The 18,986-nt window shown below is 32.4% G+C and overlaps 1 protein-coding gene across 20 annotated transcripts in view; it reads right to left on the minus strand.

Annotated features, from left to right (window-relative positions):
- Nucleotides 1-18,986, minus strand: part of LOC148281954 (uncharacterized) — a 72,309-nt gene that overhangs the window by 39,672 nt on the left and 13,651 nt on the right. For all 20 annotated transcript variants that reach the window (XR_015822214.1, XR_015822216.1, XR_015822213.1 and 17 more), the window contains 2 exons: nucleotides 12,665-12,854; nucleotides 11,285-11,665 (listed from right to left, as the gene is read on the minus strand). Coding sequence is in view for 12 of the 20 variants with exons in the window: in XM_088225858.1 (XP_088081984.1) it covers nucleotides 11,285-11,665; nucleotides 12,665-12,830 (547 nt within the window). In the remaining 8 variants the exon portion in view is untranslated. The remainder of the gene's footprint in view (nucleotides 1-11,284; nucleotides 11,666-12,664; nucleotides 12,855-18,986) is intronic.

An 18,986-nucleotide genomic window follows, 5' to 3' on the forward strand; every position in this document is an offset into this window, starting at 1 on the left:
CGTAACTGTATAGGTTTATATGTATGGCACTTATTAATACACACATTGCAAGTTCTATTTTTTCTTGCGTACGTTTCCTATCCAGAATGATATAAATAGGATATTTTATTCTATAGGTTGGTTGAAAGAAATTTTCACTTTGCAATAAGCTCGCCAATGTACAAGTATGTATGCATAAGAAACTAAATAAATTAAAAATTAATCATTGTTTCCATTCCAATTTCTATTTTTTCCTTAATTTTCTTAATTTTATTTATCGGTACAAAATATTTATCTTTATCATTTTTTTATATTAGTAAAATATATTTATTATTACCCAATGTAGTATTAAATAATAATAAACACATTTTTTTATCGATTATTATATTTTTTTAAAATTTCTTTATTATAGTTATTATAGTTTTGATTATTTTATTATATGTATTAATAACTGGTTTGTATTAATTTGTTTAAAATGCTACATTTTACTTATTCATTCGAATTCAATTTTCAATTTCTTGATTCATATATTTATATACTTTTAATATCTTCTTTTACAATGAAAGCATCCACCCCTTTCCCGAAACTGTTCATAAAGACTTGAGTCTTTCTTCAGTTTCGCATATCAATATCAATTTATTTTTTTTTAAACTAATTAAGCGAAAATTTAATATTTCTTTACAATCAAACCGCGAAAATAACAAAACAAATAAACTTTAAAAACTTTCATTGTACCCCTCACTGCAGTTTTGTCAGTTTGTGATCAATCAAATACACATGGTCAGCACAATCACCCTTTTCTAATTTCCCAGTATTACAGTGGAGGAATACAGTGTTAGTTCTAAATTTCATAAAATTTCATAAAAATATCTTCTTTTGAATATGTTCTGTAACTTGAATTATAAAAATAAAACTTTTATTTTATTGGTTCGTTGGAAGAAATTGCCATTTGGCAATAAGCCCGCCAATGTACAAATAACATTATGTACAAAAACTTAAATAAATAAATATAGAAAAATTAAAATAAAAAGGTAAAATTTAAAAAGTAAGATAATCTTGTAAAGAAAAACTAGCTCAGAGACGTGAAAAATGTCAATGTTCAAAGTAATGTTCAACATAGAGATAGTCCTTCCAACAGGCATAACTATTGGCAGGTTGGTCCTCTATCTTGCAAGGTGAAACAGTCGATGCTAACGCTATCTAAGGTAATTATCCGGAACATAAAAGCTAATGCTCCGCATAATTTCAGGGTTGTCAATTTTACCGCGCAACAATCGAAACAAGTGTGTTTTAGGAAATTTGTTTCAGTAAAAAAACAATATATTTTACTTCTACTTTATCGGATATCGAACCCAAAACCTCATCTATTGGAAAAGTCTTACCTTGTACCTACACCACGAACTGATTTTCAAATGATTTTATTTTTCATGTTTTTTTTGTTTAAGAGTAATTTTTAAAATGAAAACTAGTTTGATTACTCGTCAAAACTCAACACAGGACTTTAAAGTCTATGGAGTTGCGACTTATATCTCAAAAAATGTGGCATATACTACTTGTTAGTTAGTAAATTAATAAAAATAGGCACAGAACTTTATTATTAACTTTGCAACATAATTATATTAAAGACATATAATTATGTATGCTTTGTATTAATTAAATTTGGATTTCACTAATTTTCCATCTGTTTGTTTGCCGTGCAAAAGAAATTGAGTTATTTACGTTTTTTAGGCACCCTATGGTAGCCACGAACAAGATGTATATTTTTATCCCTAAAAACAAACGAACTCCGCTTAATTAGATCTGGAAACTGTAAGCAGACCTTTCTTCCCGACTTATTATCCCGGCTGTTGTGTTTATCCCGGCATTGTGCCGGGAATAAAGACCGAGATAAATAAAATATAATAAAACACGATAAAAGGTCAGCCCAGAAGGGATTTAGGTGGAGAGGATGATATTTTGAATCCCCGAAAACGAATAGAAATAGTATTACGTTCTATGATAATGCGATTCTTTTGTGTATTCTTCTGGAAATTTTGGCGATTTTGAGGGTTTTTCCAGTTTTTTACGATAAGAAGAATTTAATAAGGTGAAAAAATGGTTTAACCATGATTATTTTTTATTTTTTTAATGATAAAAAATTTTAGCGTTCTTATAATTGATTTAAATATTTCAATTTTTGGTGGCTATTATAAAAAGTTGTAAAAACCTCACTGTTGGGGCCAAAACTAAATTGAGCAATATTTCGTTTATTAAATAATTCTTTACAGAACGCATTTAAATAACTCACTTCGTTCCGAAGATTTGGCGGGTTAAAATAATACTTTACAAAGAACGCTTTATTGGTTAATTTTGTATACCGACTAGCAATTTCAGATGTTATTGTTCGGCTTTGCAACGTGTTCATTTATTTCAAAAGTGTCGTATATCGTGAATTATTGTTTTATGCCTTTTAAATGTCGTTTACTGAAGTTGAGATATTTATTTTTCTGTGTATACTTTGTAATCTTGTATTTTTTTTATAATTTTTCAAAGAACCGGACATTTGTCCCGTGTTAAGATCCTAGTTTAGTTTATCGTTTCTTGTCCTAGGATGTCACATATAATTTAATTTATTGAGGAAGAGAAATCTCGTAATTGTTTGAAAAGGTCTTAGATATATTTTGTTTGGCACTAAAATATCAGTATTTTTTGTAGAATGTAATCGAAATTGGTTTTGCAAGTGCGCTTGTAGAGTTGCTGACGGAAAGTCAGACCGTAGCAGGCGAGGAGTGTACGCATCCTCGAATGTTACGCGTATTAGGTAAATGTGGTTACCTACGTAATCATTTAAAGGAACTGCAGTTATCTTTTAGGATAGTTGCAATAATTATTATTTATGTGACATTCAATAGTGAGCCTCTAGAGACAATGACGGAAGGTCCTAAGTGACAGGCGAGGCTTGTACGCATCCTCGAGTGTTACGAGTTGCGAGTGTGAGGGTGTGATTGCCTTGTGGTTTTATTTGAGCTGATATGTTTGTTTAATTACTACATGCCCGCTCAACTTTTTCAGACTGTTTTCTATTGTAATTTATGTGACATTGCGGAATTTAGAAAATAAATAATATTTTGAAGAAACTGTGTGTCTTTTTCCTCGTTCGCATGTCACCCGAGATTGGCGAGACCGTCGAAGCGAGAACCCTGCACCAGCTGGCGTGAACACTCGCTATTAGATATTAGAAATCAAGTAGAGTAGGTTTTGAACCTCGGACCTTTGATCCATGAGTCCGCAACACAAGCCAAAAGACATTGTTTGTTAAATTATTGAAATAATATAATTTCACTGCTTTAATTGGGCCTCTTGCCCGTTGTGGTGCAAAAAAAATAAATTATTCAAATAATACATATTTCAAAAAAATTCAATAATAAGCTTTACTTTGTTTATAAAACCAAATTATGAAATCGCATCAATAGTTACTAACAATATAATTTTTAAACTTTAAATTATTTATTTGGTTTACAAACAATGAAAAATAGTTTATAATGCACATAAATATATAAACAATAAAAAAAAGACACACTGATTTTTCTTTAATTGCATGGAAACACAAATTAAACAATTTATTTTTTTTAATACTAAAATTTTACAAATTAATAATAAAACAAACATGAATAAAATACGTATTTAAATAAAACTAACAGTACAAATTATCAAAATTAAATTATTTAAAAAAAAAATACTCATTAATATAAAACGAATAAAAATAATCAATAAAATATGCATCGAAACAAAACCAGCAATGTAAAAAGTAAAAGTAATTAAATTAAATGTAAAAAAATTAATATATCTTAAACCTTAACAATCCAGTGTCAATAATGTCGATCTCTAAGTTTAACAATAACTAATAACTGAACGGACCATTTTTTTCATTTAGTGTTCAGTGTCTTATGCATTATTGGGTGAGTATAGGGACATGATGAGCAACACTAACATATATAAAAAAAAAATAAAAGGTAACAAGAACAGGTAACTTTAATGTTGACAGCGCGAGAGTTAATAAAGCAAAAAATAAATACAAATATCAACCCTACACTGCGCGAAAACTAAAGTTTTTTTTAATAAAAAAGAATCTTATTTACATTTTTAAAAAAAAAATTTTTCAAAATATTCTTATAATTCGAAAGCCAGTCTACAAAACCTATAACGCTTTTATTTATTTTCCTTTCAGAGTGTGTTTTTACATTTCGCGTATTCGATTTTACCGTTGGTTATCACCATTTACCGAATAATAATTGTGATATTGCACAATAGATGCACCAATTATTGAATGTTTCATTGCATTTTCCATGCATGTAATCGGTCGTTCGCAGAATTGGATTCCCATACAAACTGTCGATAGAAAATTATCTATAAAAAGGATCAATTTCATTTTATTGTATTGAATATTTGTAATCAAAAACATCATACCGATATATAAACTCTACGTACACACATTCACATTTTTACGGGCATCGCACATTGTTTAATTTTATTCAAGCTAGAGGCTAAATATTCTAAATAGTCTCCAAACCCACTTGTGCGATATATGTCATCCTGCCATGATGAAAAACTGTGTCAAATATGTTTTTTTTTATTTTTATAGTTCACTGTAACGAATATATAAAATTCTCAATAAATTGAAAATTTCTAAAGTTTTCTATAAAAATCCTTTAGAGGTCAAAAAACAAAAAAAAAGGAATGGGAAACAACCAAATTTGTCTAAATTTTAAAAATATGACAAACTTTACCGTAGCGCGACAAAGAGCGAATGAAGCTGCTATAGTCCTTAAAATGTAAGATGATTAGAATGACAGCTGTCAAACTCAAATTAACAGTGATGGGAAATTACTGATCACTGATTATGTACCGATCGAATTCGTTTTATCAGTTTTTTTATGCAAACATGAAACTCTGTTTCCGAAAATTGATAAAAAAAGCAAAAACAAGCCTATTTTAGTGTGTTGAATACAATTATTCACCAAAAATTAGACATTTATACTTTTTTCGTGAACATTACCAAACGATTTTTTTTTATTTGATCAATTTGTCCATCTCCAACGTTTTTGCAAAATGATGTAACCTTGTAAGAACGTCGTTAATAATTAGGTTTATTTGAGTTTTTTTTTAAGTTTTAAAGCTGATTTTGTATATTTATGTTGATTTATATGTTAAGAACTGTATTAAAAAAATAAATTAACTTACCAAATACGAATGATTATTCGTGTGTCAATATAAATCACTCCTTAGACGTTACTACAAAGTTATGTCGTCAGTTTTTCTGACAACTGTCATTCTAATCATCTTACAGTTTAAGGACTATAGAGTTTGGAATGAGCTACATCTTCATATAAAAAATGCACCTTCTCTAGCCACTTTCAAGAAAGGCCTTAAACATTATTATATATCCCCAGAATCCTGAACTCCTTGAGTTTTACAGCATTTTTTTCTTCTTTTTCTTAAACATTTATTTTTATCCCTTTTTTTCTTTGGTTCTTCTTTCTCTCTCCTTCCAAACACACTATCTGATCACCACATTCTTCATCATTTAACATGTATAGCAAAATGTATTTCTTAAATTTTATTAAAGTTAATCCTTATCTCTTAATTAAAAAACAGAGGTTATACTAAATTAATTAGATTTTTCAAAAATTTTATGTATGTACCTATATTTTGGTATATATTGATGTTTTTTTTAGTGCGAAATTTTTACCAATCTCTTCTTTTTGACCAATGTGTTTTTTGGTTGGCTGGAAGATATTGCTTTTAGCAATAAGTCCGCCAAAGTACTCATTCTTTGTTTTTGAAGTTTTCAATAAATAAATAAAATGAAAATAAGTAATCACAAATAAATACATTTACTTAAGGATGCAATTAATATTAGTAAACGCATGAATTTATAAGATTTATTAAGCATGCGTTTGTCAAGCTGATTATCCTAAAATACTTCCATGACGTTATTGTTCAAAAATCTATCTCGCATATTCAGATGGTATAACAAGTAACATTATGACACTGCGAGAAACATTGATATCTTTGGAGATTCGTTAAGCGTTCTGAAGGGCGGGGTTTTTTAAAAATATTATTGTTGCTCTCGATCATTTTTTAATATTCCTGAATTTTGCTTTAATTTCGCTCAATATTTAAAAAATTGTTCTTATTTCTACCTTTTCTTTACGTATATATGTTACATTTCAAAATATAAAATATTATTACTTAACTAGAACTTTTAAAGTACTTTATGCCCGCGATCACATTTGTGACATTTAATTCTCACAACTGTATCAGAGACAATCCATCAAAGTTTTGAAGCCGGCCATTTTGCTAGAAGGATTGTGTTCTGACAGTAAGGTCTCTTTTTTGTTGGAAAAGAATAATATCTTTATCATTATTTTCGTCCCATTAAAATTAACATTTACGTTGAACTTGCACCGAATTCTTTTGATATCAAATGAGTTTTCAAATAATACCTTTGTCATTTCTATTTATACTGCGCTTTGTAACAGATATGATAAATTAACATTTTTAAAAAAAGAAGCATTCTGAGGGGTAACGTGGAACGTGTCGACCTACAGGCTAAAGTAAATCGCTCTGACGGCACTAAGATTCAACGCGCCCTAGCGATAGGACGTATTTCTTTACAATAAATTCCATCTCCACAATTACTAACTTTTTTATGGCGACTTTCAAGTGTTTACAATCATAAATATGTATCATATGTGTGTGTAAAAACCAATTTCAAATACAGAAAAGTTTCATTGGTTAATTGTAATATTGATAGGTGTATCGTCAACTTTGTGGTAAAATGAACTTAGTCGGCACATCAAAATTTTGTTAGTAAAATATTTTAAGCTAAACAATTCATAAAAATTAAACTTCTCATCGAGAACCGTTTTTTATTTGTTGGGTTAGTAAAATAACCACGAAATATTTAAAAATATGCTTTTTTTAGTTATTTCAGACATTTGGAATGCACTGTTCGCAGTTTTCACTGATACAATCACACTCAAAGCCAATCTTCTCTTATTTGACTCTACCTGTTTAAGTATGGAGACATTTTAAAGATGACGTATCTTCCGAATTCAAGTCACCGGAGTTCTAGGCGAAGGAGAATTTTGCATGATTGGATTCTAGGAGCGAGCATCGAATTACCTTAGGAAGACACTGCAAACTTTAAAATTAAAATTATGAAGCGTGCTAAATTTTTAGATTCTTTGTCGAAAATCGTAAAACGGGACCTGCGTTTAACTCTTGGATTTAACTTTCTTTAGCGTAGAAACAATGGAGAGATTGAATCCAACATAAAAAAATAAAAGTTTACGGTCTTGCAAGAGTTTTCATTTGATTATTTCCAACTTTCTTGTTTCCGATTTTAACTTTTGCTAAATTCTCAAATGTGCACCGTTGTAACCTAACCTGACTAGGTAAAAAATATTAAAAATTCTATCCTCTAGCGGCCTTACTACCTACTGGTGGTTTAACTTAAGCTGGCGCGTTCAGAAAACTCACACTAACGCATTTTAAATCTATGGGATGTTGATTAAAAAAAATATTGTTTTCAATTTTGACCAAATGTGCTATCTTTTTTAAAATTCTGTGTTGGATTAGAGGAAGGTGTACATAAAAAAAATAGAATGGGTATAAAAATTGTAATATTTATTTACTAAAATACTTTGTTTCATTGTTTTATAATTTTCAAATACTTTTTTTAAATGTTGCATTTTACTAATTATAGTCCTTCCAAGAACAAGGGGCTATTTAAATTTAGAAAAATGTATTTTTTTATAGTCTTTTACTTTAAAACTAGAATGCGATGAAGTGTAGATTGTATTAAGTATATAAATAACAAGATTTATTGTTTATCAATTAGTGTGTAAACATATTTTTTCCGATATAATTTGTACAGTGCATTTTAATGACACTCAATTAATTATTATGACGATGAACACAAAATATTAAATAAAAAACATGCTTGTTTAAAAATAAATACTCGTAAATATATGATGTTTTCTTAAGTAATTATTTTTCTTTTCGCTTTAATCCAAAAAAGGTTTTGTATAACCTCAACATTTTTAAAATTAGTATTCTGTACATTAAAAATGTTTTTGTGTAAAACATTTAAGTTTGTAAGTGAAAATTCTTGATGGAAGTTCATTGTAATTTATTATTTAAATAAAACACGAGTGATACTTTAATCCACAAATTTGGAATATCCAGTGACCGGTTTCATCGCTTTCGCGACATCTTTGAGACTGGTGGTTTTTGTGTAAGTTTTGCGAAAGCGCCATATCTACGTAAACGAACTATTCATGATTCGATTTAATGAAATACATACATATTAATAAACCAGTGATTTTAATCCATAACTCAATACTCGAACATATTATTATATTTTGATTATTAAGAATCACAGTGAAATTTAGACGAACACAGAAGCATTCTGTGTATATTGTATTACCATATCATTAGCAACTAACTAAGCAGTAGTTGTCTATGTCACGCTCATAAGCGCGTCGATACTACACAATGCGTATGTGTAAGTATAGTGCACGCACCCGCTTATAAAAATCCACCAGTACATCACATTAACATATTTTAACACATATTTTAAAAATATATGATCATCATCATCTTCATCATCATCAGCCGTCTCTTGTCCAATGGTGAACATAGGCCTCCCCTTTTTTCTCCATATTTCCCTATACTGAGCCAACCGCATCCAACCACTTCCTGCAACTCGTCTAATGTCATCAGACCACCTTGTCTGAGGCCTGCCGACACTTCTTCTACTCGTTCTGGGTTTCTATTCCAGGACTTTTTTGCTCCATCTAGAGCCTATGGTTCTGGCTATATGACCAGCCCAGCTCCATTTCTGGTTGGCAGCCCTATGGACCACATCAGTGACCTTTGTTCTCGCTCTAGTCCATATGTATTGGTTTTTCTGTCTCTCAACGAGATACCCAGCATTCTCCTTTCTATGGCTCTTTGTGTCACTGATAATTTGTGTAATTTTTTTCTCGTGAACACAAAAGTTTCACAGCCATATGCCAGTACAGGGAAAACAGAAGCATAAAAAAGTTTCTTCTTTAAGTTATGTGAATACTTCGGAGATTTTAGGATATATGAGGGCTTACCAAAGACTGCCCATGCTAAATCTTGTTTTCTTTCTATTTTTTACATGTTGATTATCTTTCCCGAGCTGTATTTCGTGTCCTAGGTATATAAAACAATCAATCTTTTCAACGATTTGTCCATTTACTAAAATGTTACATGGTTGGTTTGCATCACTCATTACGTTAGTTTTTTAATCATTCATTTTCAAGCCTATTTTCAGGAATGCTGTATTAACTTTGTTTATCATGTTTTTGAGTTCTTTCTCATCTTTAGCATGTAAATATATATATATATATATATATATATATATAACTTTATCATCTGCAAATCTGAGATTGCTTATAAATTTGCCGTTAATGTTAATACCCTTGTCGTTCCAGTCAAGAGTTTTGAAGACATCTTCCAGAGCTAGTGTATATAATTTTGGGGATATTGTATCTCCTTATCTTACTCCTCTTCTTATGTGGAACTTTTCGCTTGGTTTATGGAGCTGTACAATAGAAGCTGTATTATTGTAAATGTTTTTTAGGAGTCCTGATTACCTGTGATCCACTTTACAATTATCTTAACCTTTCATTACTGCCCATATCTCTACAGTATCAAAAGATTTCTCAAAATCAATAATTGCTAGTTGTAATGACATATTATATTCATTATATTTCTGGATGATATTTTTCAGGGTCTGTATATGATCGTTCGTGCTGTAACCTCTCCTAAATCCTGCCTGTTCTTCCGGTTGGTATGCGTCTAGTTTATTAGAGAGTCTATTATTAATTATTTTTGTGAACAACTTGTACAAGTGAGATAACAAACAAAATATAAAAAAATATTTTTCGTCATATCATACACGTAAAATTACATATTTATTATTATTGTAAATAATTTATAAAGGGCCATTTTTGTGAAAATCACCTCAAGGGCTATCAATTACCTTAACTTGCCGCGATATGGTAGAAGTTGAGAGATTCTGTAGAAAAAAAGAAGATTTATTTCATTCAATGCTGAAATTATGTGAGTATTTATTTCCAATTTCTGCGCACAACGCCACAGTGAGAAGAGAAATATCAGTGGTAAAATAATTTTTCTTTTGCTATGTACTGTATAATCAATATCGCAGTAATATTTTAATTTTAAATGACTTACACGAAGTTCTTCAGCAGCGTAAAGAGGCAAAAAGAACTGTTCAAAAAATATAACCATCAGAATACAGCCAATAAGTACTTCTTCGATAAGGGACACAACATGAAAGGTAGGAAAAATACTTCCACTGTGTTTTAAAAAAAAAAAAAAAATGTTAGTTTTCGCTATTACATCTCTCCATCCCAGAATATCCCGACAAGACCCCAGCCGAATAGAGACTCGTACAATGTGTACTTTATTCCTATCAAATGCTGTCTTGCAACGGGTGGATGGTATAAATTACATAGGTTTATTCGTTGATTTCTTCTTACGTTGGAATGAACACACAATACAAATAACAAATATACTGGAGAGACTTATATATGTCTTTAGTAAAATAAGAGGCATCATGAACCCAGCAATAGCCAAAATATTGTACTTTGCATTGTACCATTCACAATTGAATATGGTGCCATAGCATGGGGAACAGCAAGCAAGACAGCACTCCATTCAATGAAAATTGCACAAAGTACCAATTTAAAAATTCCTCTTGAAAGTGCCTATCCGTACACCCACAAAAAAGTATTAACAAGGTTCAACGTAATGAATATAGGAAAAACCTTTTTAAAAATTACTCTACCATAAAATATAAAACCAAGTACACTTATACGCAAACGAAAACGAGGTTTTCGGGTTCAAAACTATTCAAAGTACTAAATATCCTAACTGTGTACGAACACTGAAGTCACCTGCGCATAGAATCAAGGGTCTTTAAAGCCGCAGAAGCTAAGGAAAAGATAAAGATGGATCATGGATCTATCGGAGCAATTGGTAGAAAACTTCATTTATGATATAATGTGTTAAATACTTACTGACTCAACTGAAAAAAGAGTAGTTCCTGCCTCAATACAGGACTGCTTAGTGAGGCAGGTAATATGATTAGTTTAAACAAAATTTTAAATATATATATTTAAAAATACATGATAAGGTCAGCATTTGAATTCGTATTTGTTCTGCAGGTAGCATAACATAAAAAATAAGTTTACAACTAACTTACGGAATGGTATCATTTTGGCTGCCATTGATGCGTTAAGAACAGGCATTGCGGTAGTGTGTATCACTGTCGAATTTAAAAAAGTCGAGTTGTTAAGATGAACTGATGAATTCACAGATGTAGATAATGATGATGTCGAATTATCCAATCCACCAACACCAGTTGAATTTGATAAAGGAATGGTTGAAGCAGCATTAGAAATGGTAGAATTTAGATCTGGAGGTGGTGGTAATGTTGATGTTGGTTTTGTGGTTGTGATAAATGCTCTTCCAGCAACGCTGTCTCTGAGCTGCTCAGGAGTTGATACCAAGACTGATCTGCAGACCTTCCAGAGACCAGAATGACTGCTGACAAAGTATCTTCTGGTCTGTGGAACAAATATACCTGGAAAGAAAATTACATATTGGATGCATGACAATACAAAAGCATTTAAGCAAGACAGACAATAGGCACAACAGGAATTATTTGATTAATTTCCAAAACATCAAGACAATGTTTTATTTGCACATTTATTTTAAATACAAGTATGTACAACATACGGTTTTAATAACATTTTTGGAAAATGTATTTTTATTTCGCCGGAAACAGAAAACAGTCGATAGTAAATATTCGCCCAAGTAATTAAATTGAACTTTATACATTATATAGACAGTTGTCAAAAATGTAATATTTTAGTCCAGAACAAGCTTTAAAATAAATATTACGCGTCCTCAGCCAGGATTCGAAACTTGGCAACCAATTATGCAATAAACAAACTTGTCTCCATTATATTTTATTTATACCTGGAAGTAACCATCGTGTTCTAAAGGAATGGAGAAAACAGTTCTGTGTGAATTAGAACTGGAACCCAAGACAAATATTTTTAATATACTTATGACAGCTTTTAGGATGAAATCGAGTACGAAAAGTCCACCTTGCGGTTGCCTAGAGCTTTTAAATATATCCACCATCCCAAAAGTTCCGGTTTTTTTGGTTAAAAGTTGCTCATTTTTTGCCTTAATTATTATATACAAGGCTTCAATTTATTGCAAAAGGTGTGATCTGGCGAGATAGTTATCTTTGATTTTGCTAAGGAGCTTCTCCACATTTGTTTCATAAAATAGTTGACATTAATATGTATATGAATGTTTTTCTCTGCAATGTATCAAAGTCTCTGGACTGGATAAGAAGCAAAAAGCTATAGATATTTAGAATGCACTGCAATTCGACTGTCAGCTCAGTACTCAAAACAAAATGCACAACCGGGTGCAAATAAAATTGATGTTGATGATGTAGTATTCAAGTCAAAAACACTCTTACAGGGGTTTGGTTCTACTTCACTCACAGATTTTACTTTGATAAAATAAAAAAAGAAAGATTGATTTTCTTTTACTTTTGGCTTACCATGCCCTCCCTGGACGACGAACCAATGATCCGTAGAGATGGCTGTGATCCAGACTAGAATGCCAATACCAATAAGTGCCGTGACACCAAAAAGCATCCGTCTTTCAAACATCATCTGGTCCATCAGAGGTTTCCTCTCCTCCATGTTTATTGTTGACGTAGACATCTTGAATGTTGTCGGTCAATTGAACTGAAATAAAAAGAAATATGGTTTAAGGGATATGGATGTTTAAACAAAGGTATTGAACAAGAAAAAAGGTTCATAAATGCGTACATTTTTGTTGTACATGCAAATATTTTTGGTTCATTGAACATATACTGGGGTTCGAACTGTCAGTAGTGTTGCAGTGAGTCACATCTTGCTGGAGGATGTGATTCTATAAAATGCTGCGAACGCCCAGTTGCATTCCACCGGCAACACTACTGACTAGTCTAATTCTGACTAGTTAATGAGATCACACTCATAACGGTGTGATCGCAGCAGATAACGAGAGGATGAAAGGTGAGTTTTTGGCGCCTCAGAACCAAAACCAACCAGCTAAGGGAAGGTATCCCGACAGAAAATCTATCAGAAAAGGCAACGGGAAACCACTTTGGTCATTTTTTTCCTGGAATCACTAAGGCGAGTACACCAATAAGTAGTCGTCCTGGCTGCGAAATGTAAAATTTGCGCAGGACAGATACATATGCTTTCGCTGTAGTGATTGCCAATGTCGGAGGGACCCTGCAAGGCACTAGAAGAAGAAAAAACATTTACTAGGTTACATTAGTTGTGCCTATTTTTTCCAAATTTAAACATGAGTTTTAAAAGTAAAACAAAATGATAAAGATTTCGCGTCTTACAAAAGTATATTTCTGAATTCCACTCTCTACGAAGTTATCAAGTTTGACATTTATTGTTAAAAGAAGTCAAATATTTTTGAGAGCAACATACTAGTATAGAAATTTACTGGGCTTCTAAAAAATTGGATGATTTAGTGGCTTTTTTACACAGTGTTTAACATTCGTCATTCAGCCTTTCATTTAAATTAGTTCTTTCAAAATTTTTACATGTTCAGCATTTCAACTGCAAGTACAATGTCCATAAAGCGATGACACACACTCGCCAAATCATTTTACCACAAATCTAGAATTTCGACCAAAGAAAGCAATTCAGCATTTTCTTTTCAATACATTTCATTTTATTGCGCAAGACCAACATTATTACACGCAGGACGTGAATATTTAATAATAAAATTAATCAATTCTTAATGACCAATCTGGTGCAACGTATTGGAGTACAATAACCTCATCTTCTCCAGAAAGACGCCGAGAACAAAAAAAAAACGACATGTAAAAGGATCACAGGGCAACATAGTGCAGTTCAATCCGGTTACCACCGTTCTTCAACCTATTTATGCACAAAGACACTAAATAATCCCTCAAGATGATGACCCACGCTCAAACGCTCAGTCATGCCCAACGCGTATTGAGTCGATCCTCAACCGCCAGCGGGCTGTGAAGTGAGCTAGACGTTTAGAATTGAAACCAAAATCCCCGCTTTTGACACTTAACACCAACCGCTGACTGTGACTTTTTGTCACTGTCACGTTGTGTCACTGAGGGTGCGCTCACTACTCACTACTCACTACTCACTACTGGTGACCAAATGTTCATTTAGCGATGGATTTCGAAGAGGTCGCAGTGATTTGCGCTCTTGAATTACGCAGAAGGAAAACTCAACGAAAGAAATATTACTGGGTACATCCCATATATAATGAACAATTATTAAAAGGAAAATTTTACTCCCTGTATTTTGAATCACGTCAATATCCCTTTTCCTTGTCTTCTGTTAACAATTCGTTGTCAATATTATCTTCTTGCAGAGAACCATCCATCTTAAATTTCGCCCGCATAAATAAAGGTTTCAGCTCTTTAACTTCACAAACATCAACAGATAAAAGGGTATAGGGATATAGATGTTCAAATATGGGTAGAATTGTGAATGTTTTATAGTGTCTAAAGTGGCCACGTAAACCAGCCAATGACAAGTCATAAGCCCTGTAAATGCCTAGACTTCTACATTATCTTGTCTAAAATGTTCGTCATCACTATTGTAATAAAATGTAAACCTTAAATATAACTGCAAAATTCAATACGCACGTCCGTTTGGTAGGCGTCTACCGGCAGAGTGACAAAAAGTTCCTAGTGAGCGCACTCCCATAGCAAAGTACAGGCAGGGGCCGTGTGACAGTCACGTCATGCTTGAACTTTCTGTCACCGTATTGTCATGTCGCCACAGTGAGCTTACTCTTATATATCTTCATAGCACTTGACACTGTGAGAAAAAGTCACCGTGACTTTTTGTCACAATCAGCGGGGGCTCTAAACGTGTGTGAAACCCGTTCGGATAAATAGTTTTAAAAGTAGAATTTATGATTTTGAGATCACGTCAGGGTCACCAATGTAGGATTTTGGTTGTTGAGGGTTGAAGCTTCTACCCCAGTTAGAGATTAACAGAAGACACACGGTTGCTGTTTAATGCATATTTATTTCATGGCAAATTATATACAGCACTTGGTTGTGTAGCGCGAGCTTAGCGGCGATGAGGGGTTGGAAAATCTGCGTTGAGCAGAGTCTTCGGGCTGGCTGGACTGGCTGACGTTGACTGGTCAACTGAACTTAACTGGGCGTTGAGTACGCCCTGTGATCTCTATATAGGCCAAGTTCCTTTGTTGTTCATATCTCAATGGTAGGGACGGTTTTAATGTTCTGCAGAACAATGCTCTAGTCTTTTTGAGCAATACTGTTAGAGTTGCATAATTTGTTGTATTGGATTCTATAGAAAACGTAGACATTGCTTCATCGGTCATCGCACTATTTCAGGTAAAATGTTTAAACACGCGTGTGTCATCGATTATGGACTATGAACCCCACATTCTTCTCACCAAAATCAAATTCAAAGCAAATATGGGTACTAAAATCTTGTCTGGAAACATTAAGACATAATCTTAAAACAAAAAATGTTTTTAAGTTAAGGGTCTTTACAAGGATGATTTGTGCCATATACTGTTGATACCATACCTGTGCCATACCAATGATATTTTTTTAGTTAAAAAAGTTATATAATTTGCAACAGTAAATTTAGACAGGTGAAACACTATTTTTGGGGATAAAACTTACAAGATATGGGATAAATTTAGGGAAAGGGGGAGGTTTGGTTTCCGATGCAAAGCATATGGCATCCCGAACGGGGCATCCAAACAACGCGTGGTCTATGCATTCCTCGTCAAGGCCGCACTTACGCCGAGGACTGTCCACAGTCTTGATTTTAAACAATGTTTATTCATAATACAGTGCCTAATCTTCAGTCTGGTAATATTAGAGACGATTCTATTTGACAATTTGTAGGCATAATACCAGGTAGAGGGTCGGATGAAATTTTGTATATTTTCGTTTCAAATTTCCTTGTTTGAATTGAAGGTTTTCCAAAACTGATTCCAACATACAAAACTTTATTTTTTTTTATCTAGCTGAGTTGATCACTTCCACTGAACAAGGCCTTCTTCGCAATTTCATCATTGATATATTTAAAAAAAGTCTTTTCTCGAATCAAAAAACAAAACTCATAATACATCAATATTAATTAAATAAAACATCTACAGCGCAGTTGCGCGAACAAATATTAAAAATTTTAAGCTCTTCTTAATTTTGATTACGTGAAAATGTCGTCAAATTCAAAGAATAATTTGGAATATTTAATAGAAGGAAGAGATGTAAAAGCACTCCTTAATAATTTTCCGCAAGTAGTAATGACGGTCCCTAATTTGGTTAATTAAACAGACTTCCATTAAAAGCGGACAATGTGAACTAATTTAAAGAATTTCACAAACTTTTAATGTTCAATGATGTTTGGCAGTTCGGAGTCATAAATTAGTGTCTTTCTACAAGAATGCAGAACAAAAATGTAACCCAGAGATATTTTTCAAAAATAAAGATTTTTAACAATATTTTGAGTATGTCCAAATGCTTGTGGAAGAAACTAAATTTTTATCTTTAGGGATTATAAAGATTTTTTATTTTTAAATTTATTTTAACAGAGAGGGAAAAAAAATTGAGAGGAGAATACGGAAGTCTAGGCATTTACAGGGCTTATGACCTGTCATTGGCTGGTTTAAGTGGCCACTTTACACACTGTGTAACATTTACCATTCTGCCCATGTTTGAACATCCACATTTCCTCAACTCTTCCATCTGTTGACTTTTGTGAAGTTAAAGAGCTGAAACCTTTATCACGTGGGTGAGATTCATCCGGCTGAACCAAATCACCTACTAGGCAACGCCTGAAAACAATTTTCCATTTTTTTACTTCTTCTTTTACCAGGTAGTAATTCAATAATGTTTGATTATGTCCAAATGCTTGCAGACTGAATGGATTTCCTCCCTAGGGAGATGTTCATATTTTAATTTATTTCAACAGAGAGGGAAAAAAAAATTGAGAAGGGAATACGGAAGTCTATGCATTTACAGGGCTTATGACCTGTCATTGGCTGATTTAAGTGGCCACTTTACACACTGTGTAACATTCACCATTCTGCCCATGTTTGAACATCCACATTTCCTCAACTCTTCCATCTGTTGACTTTTGTGAAGTAAAAGAGCTGAAACCTTTATCACGTGGGTGAGATTCATCCGGCTGAACCAAATCACCTACTAGGCAACGCCTGAAAACAATTTTCCAATTTTTATACTTCTTCTTTTACCAGGTAGTAATTCAACAATGTTTGATTATGTCCAAATGCTTGCAGACTGTCCCAAAGGATCCCATTGTCCCTCATGTCTGCCCATTCTGCCCAAGTAGCCACTTAAACCAGTCAATGACAGGTCATAAGCCCTGTAAATGCCTAGACTTCCATATTCCCTTCTCAAAAAAATTTTCCCTCTCTGTTGAAATAAATTTAAATATGATCTAGGCAGGAAATCCAGCCAGTCTGCAAGCATTTGGACATAATCAAACATTGATGATTTTTTATTTTAATTATTATTTAAATTTTAATTTCGTGTCACGAGTATCAAGATTGACATATAGGGTTTTTCAAGGCAAGACGATTTTTTTACATTTGTTGACATAGCTGTTGTAGAATTTATCTTACTCGTTTTCTTACATCCATCAACATTTATTTATTTATTATCATATTATATAGATAAAATAATAATTAATACGAAGTTGTTTTGACTATCTAACTAGGGTTATTTACCCCGTTCTAAGAGTCAAAAAAGTAATTAACAAACATCATCATCATTATCATTCCCTTTCCGCTCCTAATCATGCATAGGGCACGGCATTGATACACCAATCGCAGCGTATCTTGATATTTTTTTTATTAAAAGAGGGCAAGATGATAAGTCTTACGCTTCAGGTACCAGTCCAGGGACTATGAATATTCTTGTGTAAAAATCCATTTTTTAAAAATAAATGTTTCATGCCAACCATGTTGGGAATCAAACCCAAGACGAGACCTCTTGCATGGTAGGCAAATACGCTGACCATTACACCACGAGGCCGACAGTGAATATACAGAAACAATAATAAAGGTGGCGGACATAAGGAAAAACATACTTAAAAAACTTTATTTGAAAACTTACGTAAAAAAAATACGTAGTTTAAATAGAATATACCGTAAGAAACATAGTAAAAGATATAGTAAAATACATATTAAACCCGTAAATTACGTAGAGAAAACCAAATACATAGTTACAAACACATTTTTTGTTGTAGTAAAAAAAAAATATGCGCAAAGCAAAAACAAATTTTAAAAAAACAGCAAAATACCTAGTAAAAAGTTTTAAATTTTTTTTAAAAAAAAGTAAAAGATGTAAAACTTACGTATAGTAAATAAAAGATTTTTAAAAAAACATTGTAAATTTACGTGGTAAGTCTTTTTAGCCATTCTTTTACCGTCCATTGGCTCCACATGCCCAAACCAACGCAGTACTCCTTTTTTGGTTTTGTCAATAATGCTTGTCTCAGCCTTACACGATTCACGAATCTCGACATTAGTACAACTATCGTACATGGTTTTACCCACATTCCAATTGAATTATTCTATCAGATAAATTAAGCTTTTAGTCTGTATTAGGAACTTCATTTCTTATACCAATTGCTAAGTATGTAAACTGAACTCATCCTTAAAATAAACATTTAAGAATTGAAAATTGGATTAGGCGCATAAATCAAACGCACTTACTACTACGCAAGGCAGTTAAATAAAAACATGAAAAGATGAGTAGAGTTGTAGTGCAGTGATAATGATAAGGCTTTAGAATCAGGGGTCAAATGTTC

The sequence above is a fragment of the Micrasema longulum genome, unplaced genomic scaffold (assembly GCF_059751315.1).
Source record: "Micrasema longulum isolate JH-2025_06_02 unplaced genomic scaffold, ASM5975131v1 h1tg000390l, whole genome shotgun sequence".
Lineage (NCBI taxonomy): Eukaryota > Metazoa > Arthropoda > Insecta > Trichoptera > Brachycentridae > Micrasema > Micrasema longulum.